General features: G+C 30.6%; 1 protein-coding gene across 2 annotated transcripts; it reads left to right on the forward strand.

Moving 5' to 3' along the window:
• LOC104732643 (aspartic proteinase PCS1-like) lies at positions 3,561-5,500 on the forward strand. Of its 2 annotated transcripts, none has more exons than XM_010452211.1 (2): positions 3,561-4,617; positions 4,928-5,500. In XM_010452211.1, exons 1-2 carry the CDS (start codon positions 3,617-3,619, stop codon positions 5,244-5,246), a joined length of 1,320 nt encoding a protein of 439 aa, XP_010450513.1. In that variant the 5' UTR covers positions 3,561-3,616; the 3' UTR covers positions 5,247-5,500. The 2 variants fall into 2 exon arrangements, with proteins under 2 accessions (XP_010450513.1, XP_019088878.1); XM_019233333.1 differs by having other exon boundaries at positions 3,561-4,311; positions 4,622-5,500.

Here is a 12,516-nt window from a genome sequence, read left to right on the forward strand (position 1 = left end):
TAAAAACTTTTAGCAATCTGGACTCAAATCCTTTGGTGATTTTACAGATAGCGGAGGAGGAAGCCAAGCTTTGGTTTTCAGCGCAAGAGGATCCTGAAGGTTCCTCTCATCCGGACGGCCCTAGGCCGATCCTTGCCGCTACGGTTAATGCTAGTGCCGCGAGCAGTAGTTACGGAATCAGTCACCGATTCTTTGTGGATGGATCTTGGAAGGGGACTGATCAGTTTAGCGGTCGAGGATGGTTTTGCATTTCTCCTGAAGGAGAATCTCCCACTATGGGTGCATCAAACTCTCGTCGCAGCCTATTCCCTCTCCATGCAGAAGTACAAGCTTTCATTTGGGCAATGCGTTGTATGATTAGTGCGGATAAGGAAAAAGTAGTTTTTTTCACGGACTGTTCTGATTTGGTGAAGATGATGTCTTTGCTTTCTGAGTGGCCTACCTTCAAGACATATTTGGACGCTATTGAAGAAGACAAGGAAGAGTTCCTTTCATTTTCTATAGTCTTGATTCCCCGATCACAGAATGGTATAGTACGTACAAACTGGCGCAACGCGTTAGAGTGAGAGTGGAACTGCATCAAATTACCTATGTGAACGTTTTTCCTACCAATTAGCTCATTTGAGTTGATTTTGTACTTTGTTGTCAAAAAAAAAAATATATTATTATCTTTTTATTACATTACTAACATCACAGTTTCCTTTTCATGATGTTACATGTTTTTTTTTTTGTTTATCGTTCCAATTTTATCAGATATCCTCGCAAGGACGCATTTTTTATATATAACTGATCTTTGACGGCTATTTTCCAAAATTAAATAGTAATCAAAAACTAGGGATAATATTCCTTAACCCTCATAAGATATTGTTCAACATGCATAATTATTAAGTCTTGTTTCTTCTCTATCAACTGATTTTCATAAGTTTAAGTTGGTGACTATTTCGTGAAAACAAAAATATATATCGAAGCTATATATATATATTTACCTTGGAAAAAAAGAAAAATAAATGGGGGGTCCAAAATAAGTTGATTACTTTATGTTACGTTGTCAACGTCACTTAGCAAATGAATCTCTTTTCAGTACACCAATTTTAATAAGTCTTCCGGCGGAAAATGATGTTCTCAAAACATCGGCGTGCGTATACATTATATAATAATGTATATATATTCTAAATAATACAAATAATCATATAGAGAAGCTCTTTGAACTAAGAACTAAGAATGCAAGAAGATAATGTACCATTGTACGTATGGGCAAGTTTTTATTACTTAATATAGTGTCCTGTTCATACAAATTTTCTAGCTGCAATAATATAGGAGATTCGATGAATACTTTGACGACTGAAGAGTTTTTTTTTTTTTAATTTAGAAAGTTTATTATAAGATGGATGATTCTTGGGCCCACCCCAAAATTTTTTCTTATAAGACCGATATGTAACTTGGATTTTTTGGACCACTAACTTTACAAATAAAGCAAAATACCGCATTTTTTTGTATCATACGTAATTACCAATTTCAATAATGAATGTAAGTTTTTGTACTTATTTATTTAGTTTAAAGTCAGTGCAAAATAATTTAAAGCACTTTATTTTTTAGTTTTATCATCACTTTTGAAAATAAAACATTATTAAGAGTTGATTCGTGAGCCAAAGAAAAGAAAGAAATAATTTTAGTTTAAAATCACTGATATAAGATATAAAGAATACCAATCTTTCATAATAGAAAAACAAGTTTGAGCCAAATGATTGCATCAACAAACGCTTACATCAACGCGTCATATATTCTCATCACTCATCTATCTCTACATGATTGAATAATCTAACTGGAATTCTGTAATCTTACTCTCGAGTTAAAAAAACAGTAGGGTTATTTAGTCTTTTTCGTTGCATTAGAAGCAAGTGCAACGAATCCTGGAGATGTAATTAACAACGTAACATACATCAGCGAATTTAAAAAGTCCGGTTAAAATTGTTGAACTACTTAAGATGAATAATATAACAAAAATGGGATAATAGATCATTTTTAGATATTGATAAAACAAAGATTATTTTTAGATAAAAACACTTTTAAAAAACAACTAAAAATGAATAATGATTGCAGTTTTAATGGTTATAAACACTTTGAATATTAAAAAAAAAATGAACTTTTAAATTAATTTATACTTTTAAAAAAGAATACAATGGTGCTCCACTGCACCTAACCAAACATATCTCTTCATTTTATTATAAATGGTGCCTTTTATTTTCGGAATATGAAATAATTATATCATTTTTTCTTTACTTTCTTTCTTAATTGGTTTTGTATTCTACAAAGTAAAGAATTTGGAACGGAAAGAGTTTTATTCTATTAATCGAATTCATGGTCTAAGGTGCTACTGCTACCTAGTAGGACGTTCCATAAAAAATGTTCTTGAAGCCATTACTACTTACTTACTTACTTACTTACTTACTTACTAGACAGTTGTCGAATCTACTTCATATTGACTCTTGAACAGTATGAACAAAACACAGTTGCCAAATATATCATAGTTTACTATATTATATACTAAAAATATATTTTTTCACCAAACCGAGTCTAAAAAAACGAAGACCAATTTGTGATTTGTCTGAAATCGAAGAGAAAACGCGTTCCGGAAAATTTTACTTTATTTCAACCTCAGTATATCTGTCGTCTTCCCTTTAACACCTTTGACTACGTGTCAACTGCTTCATGGGCCATTTTTTCCTATATTTTAAACTAAAAAATAATAATAATCAAAGCGTTGTGAACAACGAATGTTCGTTCATCAACGTCGATTATATGTTGTATCGAACCGAACGTGAAAAAGAAGCAACACATAAAACCACTCAACATAACTTATAAGTACATAAGTTTTAGATAATTAATTATTGGATATGATTGCTAACTATGGATTGTTATTTTGTTTACCAATCAAACACGAGTTTCAAACGAATGGCTAATCGATTATTATTTTTTAGTATTCATACCATTTATCACTTATCGAAAACTATTATTCAACTTCTTATTTCAAATGTTAATTTTCCTTGGACTTGATTGTTTATAGATTCTAATTGCTAACATAGTTTTTGTTATATGATTCTCTAAAACAATTTCAACCGCACAATTTGTTCTAAATATACCATATATGAATTCAATCGAGCGGATACAACAAACATTTTAGGACTTACTAGTGTACTAGGAAGATTTTTGTTTAATATCATAAAAATGCATTAGATTATCCCATAATTTCATAATAGGTCGTTGAGTTCAAATTTAATACACTTAGGTCGTTAAGCTAGCAAAAACTCTTAATTGACATCTAAACGAAAATTAACAAAAAAAAAATGTAGTTATACTTCCTAGCCTTATCCATGCATTACCAACCGACACAAAGACTATCTCAAAACCATATATTATACATACAAAAACAGCCAAATAATAAAATCGCACGAAGGCTAACCACTTTTATTTAGTTGCACCATCCCTCTCAATTTCTCTCATCTTTTACAACTTTCTTTAATAATCGTACGCGTGTGTATATATATAAATACACTCTCCCATAATCTATCTCTCTCCTCACTCACTCTCACTCTCACACAAAAAAAAGAAAGAAAAAATGTCTCACATTTCAAAACCTCTCATCTTTACCATAACTCTCTTCATCTTCTTCCTCTGCAACTCAGTTTCGCTCACATGTTCATCATCACTCTCCCTTCATTTCCCTCTCACATCTCTCCGTCTCACCCCAACCACAACAAACTCCTCTTCCTTCAAAACTTCTCTCATCTCTCGCCGGAACCCATCTCCGTCGTCGTCATCTCCACCGTACACTTTCCGATCAAACGTCAAATACTCGATGGCTCTAGTCCTCTCTCTCCCCATAGGAACACCATCTCAGTCTCAAGAACTGGTTCTTGACACGGGAAGCCAACTCTCATGGATCCAGTGCCATCCCAAGAAGATCAAGAAACCACCAACGACGTCGTTCGATCCTTCTTTATCTTCATCGTTCTCCGACTTGCCTTGCTCTCATCCTCTTTGTAAACCAAGAATCCCCGATTTTACCCTTCCCACTTCTTGCGACTCGAACCGTCTCTGTCACTATTCTTACTTCTACGCTGATGGAACCTTTGCTGAGGGTAACCTCGTCAAAGAAAAATTCACTTTCTCAAATTCTCAAATTACCCCTCCTTTAATCCTTGGTTGCGCTAAAGAGTCTGCAGACGAAAAGGGTATTTTGGGAATGAATCTTGGTCGTCTCTCTTTTATCTCGCAAGCCAAGATATCTAAATTCTCTTATTGTATCCCAACCCGGTCGGATCGTCCCGGTTTAGCCTCAACCGGTTCTTTTTACCTCGGAAATAACCCGAATTCTCGTGGTTTCAAATACGTCTCTCTTTTGACTTTTCCTCAAAGTCAACGCATGCCGAATCTAGACCCTCTAGCTTACACAGTACCTTTGCTTGGGATCAGAATCGGACAAAAGAGACTCAACATACCAGCTTCTGCTTTTAGACCCGACGCTGGCGGGTCGGGTCAAACCATGGTGGATTCGGGTTCAGAATTCACTCACTTAGTCGACGTGGCGTATGATAAGGTCAAAGAAGAGATAGTGAGGCTNCCGGTCGGACCGTCCCGGTTTAGCCTCAACCGGTTCGTTTTACCTCGGAAATAACCCGAATTCTCGTGGTTTCAAATACGTCTCTCTTTTGACTTTTCCTCAAAGTCAACGCATGCCGAATCTAGACCCTCTAGCTTACACAGTACCTTTGCTTGGGATCAGAATCGGACAAAAAAGACTCAACATACCAGCTTCTGCTTTTAGACCCGACGCTGGCGGGTCGGGTCAAACCATGGTGGATTCGGGTTCAGAATTCACTCACTTAGTCGACGTGGCGTATGATAAGGTCAAAGAAGAGATAGTGAGGCTTGTGGGATCAAGGTTAAAGAAAGGTTACGTGTACGGTTCAACAGCTGACATGTGTTTCAATGGGAACATCGGACGGTTGATAGGAGATCTCGCGTTTGAGTTTGGGAGAGGTGTTGAGATTCTCGTTGAGAAACAGAGGCTTTTAGTTGACGTTGGACGTGGTGTACATTGTGTCGGGATCGGACGGTCAAGTATGCTTGGTGCAGCTAGTAATATAATCGGGAACGTTCATCAGCAGAATCTATGGGTTGAGTTTGATGTTACCAATAGGAGAGTTGGTTTCAGTAAAGCCGAGTGTAGCAGATCATCGCCGTGAGAAGATTTGTGTGATTATAATAATCGTTGGATGATGTTTGATCGGACGGTGTATATTATTTTATATCAGTGTTTTGAAAACTGGGGTTTGTGGGTCTGTCTTTAGGACTAGAAGGACATCTGTCTGAAGCAAAACCTCTCATCGTCAAAAAAAAAAGAAAAAAAAAAACCTCTCATCTTTATTAAGCTCATGGAATATGTATCAATATGTATGTATGTACTATAATAATTAAAAGAGTTGATATGTGTTAATTACTACCACTTGTATATTTTATGGTCAATAATAACTCAATATAACTTGTTATTACCCAAAATTTCCAGCTTTTATGTTAATCCAATATTACATTGTTTAACTATTTTTTTAAAGAAATCAATCCCAAAACAAAGTGCAAATAATATAATTCTATTTTTTTCAAGTAAAGATTCTAATTTAAAATTAAAAACGAAACAACATTAATATGGATGGAAACAACCAGCGTCTTGTATAAGACCTTATTCACCTGATCTAAATTGCAACGCGCATCTGACCTGACCGTCTGTCGTCTGATTACCTCAAAAGTCAAAACTATGGAGTTCGATTTCTATCTACCACGCACGTACGTAATTTAACCATCTTCTCAAAATGGTGATGAACATATTCTCCAAACGATTCTCTTTTATTTATCAGATTTTATCTTTCAAATAGAATTTACAATATCTACTGTATCTTCTATAATTTTTAAAAAGATATTTCCTTACAGTTTCATTATTATTTACTCATTTTCGAACTTCTTTTTAATATTTTATTATTGTTAGTAATTTTTGTAGTTGTAGTAGAAAAAACATTTATCACTAATATTGTTAGAATTCAGTTTTTTTTTTTTCTTATATACAAAGGCAACTATAACTTTTTGGATGTCTCTAGTATTTTTTTTTCACCAAACGATGTGTCTCTAGTATATATTTTGAAAAGATTCTGTTGATTTATTACTGATAATCTCCATGGTTGTTCCTCAATAACCCTTTGGTTTTTATCCATCACTAGCAGAAGCTCTTTTACATATATATAGTGAGCGGCCGCCATGCAAATGTTCTCATGACAAGCATGCGTAAACGGTTAACATATATATGTATTCACACTGACACTATTGCTTTTAGATTTTCTTACCGAATATAAAGACTTTCAAAATGGAAAGACAAACAAGAATGTCATTGCTTGAGTCGTCGTCTATTATAGTGTCAGTGTTTCCTAATATCTAAAAAGACAAACCGAAAAATTGATATAAAACAATTACACAAATATATACGCAACATAAAATGATAGAAAGCGGTCGTATTTATTAGAAGTTAAAGAGGATAGATAGATACAAGTGATGGATTTAGGGAAAGATGCAATGGCTGAACCAACAAAAACACATGATGCTAATGAAAGACAATGACACATGATGATGAAGTCGAGCAGAGAACACTACTAATCAATTACCACTGAGATACGGCAAGTCGGCAACGTCATCTTTTATGTCATTTAAACAAAACAAAAATCTAAAATAATCAGCCTTAGGTTTCTTTCTTTTTCTTTCCCATGAATCAACCCGTTTTTGATAGAGATAACATTAATTAGCTGTGTACTTGACATAACATTAATTACCTATGTACTTTTTTACATTAATTCAGAGATATATAATTAAATTGGTAAGAGTACTCTCTAGTAAGATACATTCAATTTGAACAAATCATTCACAAAGATATATGTGAGATTATTTAGTTGTTAATCAATCTAAATATGTTTTAAATAATGCTAAGAATATAGGGGGAAGTGTCTCATGATTTTCACGTAATTCACATTCATCAACCTTGACAAAAACTAAAACTCCCAAAAATTATAAAAGAATAGTTTTTGATTGGTAAACCCGTATCACAATTAAACGAGAATAAATCACTTTCATAATCAATTATGTAAAGAGAATTAAAATAATACTAGGTACTAACCCGCGGTAAACCGCATGCTGAACATTTTATTTTTTAAAAAATTTGTAAAAATAATTTATTAATTAAATTATTTATAATGGTTTGTCATTGAAATTGTTGGTTTAGAATCTTAGCAACTTTTTCAATTTTTAATATATTTATTGAAAAAATGACATCAATAAAAAATTGAGGCTTGCTGTAACAATGAATAAAATAGTTTAAAGGTTTGATTATAGACACTTTTGAAAGAACTCAAACCTTTTAAAAATTCATGGCTTAGATTTTTTTGTTAATAGGATAAAGATTTTGTATGAGAATATTTTTTTGGTTTCGATTTTTTGGTTTCTGTATTTAATTTAGATAGATTGATTATCATGTAACCCTGCGATTTTGGTTAATTAATATAGTAGGATTTTTAATTTTTAATAGTTACTACTTATCTTTTATAGCCTCAACAGTTTTAGTTTTTATTTAACAATTTCTAATGGCAATTATATGTAATTTTTTACACTTTTTAAGGTTATTTTTAATTTTGTAATTCTCAATTAATATAGTGGGATTTTAGAATATTATACTATTTTATTTTTGACGTATTATTCTAGTTTTATATTGTTTATTTGTTGTATTTGCATCATTATTTTGTGAAATATAAAATAGTAATTTTAATATTATAATTATAAGCAAATAAAAATTATTAATTTATCATCTATATAAATTTAGTTTTACCAACTCGTCAATGTGGAAATTAAAACACACATTTTCATACATTGAGTAATATGACTTCGTTTTAAAAAATTCAAATCACAACATATGCAGAAAAAATATGCATTTTATTAATTATAAGTATTATATGAAAATTCTAAACAATTTGTAAATAAAATAAAATAAAGATGATAGGAGAATCATAATTTGAAATCTTAACAAAATCTTCGAATTTAGTTATTAAAAATAATTGTATTTTATACTTGGATATAAAATCTTAGTTTTTAAAATTCTGATTGGTTTATATATGTTTTTAAAAAATAATTAGTAATTTCGTGCATAATTTATTAGAGAGAGAAAATATTTTTTTAGATTTATTAATATATGATCTGTGAGTGTTTTTATTTTTAATTAATTAGATTTATTTAAATTTGTTAATTAAGCTTAATTAATTTTTTCTAGTGGCAATTGAATGTAATTAAGGTTACTTTCATATTTGCTCTTCTCAATTAGTATAGTAGGATATATAATTTTTCATTTTTTGTTGTAATTTTGTATCGCTACATTTTACCCCTTTCATGTTTGGTTTATTTTTTAAAAATCTATACCGCTTTGTATTAGCAATCAGATCTAATATACGGGTAAAACGTATGGTAGATCACAAACTTTGTGATTATTCTCAACAAACAAATTTTCATATATAAGATACCATTTTTGCAAATGTTCAAATGTACAAGTCTCTCAAATTCTCATCACATAAGATATAAAACTCGAGTCATAGCCTATATTCAATTTAAAGCAATGAAATTAATTTCGTTTTGTAGCAACAACCTTCAACAACTAGCATATATTCAAGAGAAATATCTTAAGATAACACTATATTCAATCCAACTTGCCGTTAGTAACCCTTCCTCATCAAAACCAAATCATAACGTTATATATATAATATATAGTGAATTCGAGTTAAAGCACTTGAAAAAAACTTATGGTACTGTTTCGAAAATTTTGAAAATTCTTATTTGAGAAAAGAAGAAGACCAAGCAGAATTTGAATGGAAAAGGGTGGAAGATGGGGACCCCCAAAGATGAGCTTGATAGATTTTGGTCAGTGCCGACAGCTTAGTTCCAAGTCTTTCGCCGAACTCAACTCACTTTGGATTTGTTCTTATTCTCCTTTATTCCTGACAATGACCTTATTCATATTTTATATGATTCTTCGTTTTCTTGGTTTATTCATTTCATCATTTGCATTTTTGTTGATTCATGACTAATTATCATGAAATATATATTATTATTACAGTAGTTGCCAGTATCATCATTTTCGTGTAAGCACTCAAAGGTGACCATGTAATTCTTATGTGTCCTTCTCACATCCATGGAAAATCACATGTTGGCTATTATTATTAAACTTATTATGTCTCAACTGTTATATTGTAACCCCGTTAAGGCATAAACTAAAGCCCCACTCTCTAATTACTTTGTTAATCATCATATATATCTCAAGTGTTTTGCAACCGCACCAAATCTAACTAGTAAAATGACCAAGCTAGGGCTTGAAGTTTTACTCTACCAATTTTCTAGATACATCACACTAATTTGATTTTTGGCTAATGCAATTGACTACACATATAAAACTCCAAGAATCTTGTCACCAGTTTGTTAATCCGCAAAATTCGAGTAATATGTCGATTAATTGTACAACTGATGACAAATTTGTATTACATCTATTGTTTCAGTCCATCATTCGTATAATATCACAAGAGCTGTTCATTCGTTCTAAACTACACTACTATATATATTGCTTAGTGTCATAGTGTGAGAGATGGTTTGAATACGAGTGTTGGAAATGGAGAACTAACTCTGAGGGTCTCAACGTCGAAAAAAAAAAAACTATTACACAAGCATAAGATTTCAAGGAAACGGAAAGAAGCTATATAAATAATACATCACAAACTCTTATCATTGTTACTCTTGCACAACACAAAAAATTATAATCAATATTCAACAACTTATTTTACCCGTGGACAAGAAAAACTAAGGTTGTGAATGGAGAGATGGAAAAAAGACGATTTGTGTGCTTGCGGGGAAAACTGCACATGTGTTACCATTAGACAAAATACTTAAAATAAAACGAAACACATAAAAACGAAACAGTAGAAATTGTATTACTTTGACTTTCTCAAATTAATGATGCATAGATAAATAGCTGAATGACTCTACGTCTTTTGGGTCTGCCATACATAGAGCTATCACTTATTAGGGACCATCTTCGATATATATACACATAAAGATATGTGTTATTAGACTCTACTGGTGCATGCATATCTAAATTATCTATAGAAACAGCTGTTACGTTAAATAGTCAAAAGCAGGGAACTCATGCTATTTCACATTTTAAAGTTTATTATAATAAGCACTAAACTCCAAGTAAAGTGGATAAAATCATGGGTCAAAGTGCCAGTTGTACTAATCCAGTAATAAAGCTTCATTAAATTCTTAGCTTTTGGTGAAGCTAGAGATCCACAACCTAATATATATTATACTATATAAATTGGATTTAGAGTTGCCAGTATCTACGCCCATTTCTTCAAGAAAGGTTGAATCATCAAAATTTCTCAATAAAACAATTTAGGCCTCTGTTTGAGACTTTGAGCTATTGTTTTATTTTCAAAGCAATTTCTTCGAGAAAGTTTTTTTCTTTTTTCTTATATTAAAAATGGTGTAATCAATAGTGGTGGCAAGCAATGTAGAAAATAAAACATGTGAATGCTGAAGAGAAATTAGAAAACTGAAAAATGATATATTTAATTTTTTATTTAATACTATTTACAATCTGAATGAGATAAAAACACATGAAATATAAATAATTGACCAAAAGTCGATAGTTCAATCGGTAGAAACTTTAAGCAAATCTTGGAAATCGTCAGTTTGAATGAGAATTAGGAGGAAATCATATAAAATGTATTGTTTTCTGTTTGGAAAGATGTATGAATGGCTAATATCTATATCTATATATACATTTTTTAAGTACATTTTGGGTTCTACCCTTTTATTTGTACTTATTTACAAAGTTAATCCCTAAAAAATTTCCAAAAATACTATTATTTTAGATTTTGTTTCCTTAATATTTTATATTTTATTTCAACTAAAAAAATGACAGCAAAATCAATATGGAAACAAAAACTATGGTATTTAACCACACATCTATATTAACATTTTTTAAGCACATTTTGGTTTATGCCCTTTAACTTTTACTTATTTAATTTTTTTTTACAACATTAACCCCTAAAACAATTCCATAAATAACATTGCAGAGAAACTCAAAACTAAAATTTCTTAAATTGACCAACATTAGTTACATTTATTGCCATAAAATCTTAACAACATCTATACATTCCGATTTTTCCAAAAATAACTCTATCCATTAAAGTTTTAACCCATTAAATCTCCAAAACTATTTTTATGGATGCTAGAATCTCTCAAATTTAAATGATATACAACAGATTTTCCATAACAAAAGTTTATAATCTCCATAATTATATTAACATTAATAAATTTCCTAAACCAGAAATCCAATTATAAAATATCACATTAAATATGTTGAAAACCCTCCATGTAATTTGGTTTATTTTTTATTTTTGAGGAAGTACCAAAAAAAAAATTTCTATTAATTATCATAAACTATATATATTGACATGGAAAAATTATAAACTATAAAAATATGCTAATTTGGTAAAACAATTAACATAACTAAACTTGATAAAAAACTTATTTTGATTATTATTTTTTACGCAAAAACTTATTTTGATTTTGGTGAGACGGGTTGGCATTATTCCCATATAAGGAGTTATTATTATTTTTTTAAACACTTTTAGATGTGTACCAAGAGATAAATTTATTACTAAACTATACATATAACACATGGGTTAAAACCTTAAAACACTACAAAAATCCTAACTTTGAATACTTAAATCAAATACCTGAAAATTTTCTGTTTTTAAAATTAATAATAAAATAATAAAATAATAAATAAATATAATATAAATTTTAATTTTTTAAAATTAAAAATATTGTCCCGCGGTATACCGCGGGTTAATTCCTAGTTACTAACATTTTTGAAGTATATTTTGTGTTATGACTTTTTAGTTTTGTTTATTTAAAAAGTTATTTATAACATTAACCCCTAAAAAGTTTCCAAAACTAACATTACTTCAGATTTTGTTTCCTAAATATTTTTAATTTCATTCCAACTAAAAAGATAGTAGCAATCCATATAAAAATAAAAACTATCATATATTTAAGGGAAAATTATAAATAAAAGATCTTTTTCCAAAAATTTGGCCATCTACACTTTTTTTTGAAAAGTTTGGTTATATAGGGTTTTGGATATAAAAATAGCCAATTATACCCTTAGTTATATTTTCAGATAAAATTTGTTGTTTTTTTGTCTCCTGAAATTTTAAAATCAGTAAAAATCGAAATAAGGAAAATTGAGAAAATAAGTCTAGTGGGCCTAATTTTTCGTAATGGGTCTTGAGAAAATAATGAAATTGTGACTTTGTCTCGACAAATTAAGAAAACAAAAGGGATCGAGAAATTGAGAAAAAACCCTTCAAAATATTC

The sequence above is a fragment of the Camelina sativa genome, chromosome 12 (genome assembly GCF_000633955.1).
Source record: "Camelina sativa cultivar DH55 chromosome 12, Cs, whole genome shotgun sequence".
In the NCBI taxonomy this organism is placed as follows: Eukaryota; Viridiplantae; Streptophyta; class Magnoliopsida; order Brassicales; family Brassicaceae; genus Camelina; species Camelina sativa.

Coding starts and splice junctions, on each gene's coding strand:
- LOC104732643 (XM_010452211.1), top strand. CDS start 3,617: ATGTCTCACATTTCAAAACCTCTCATCTTTACCATAACTCTCTTCATC.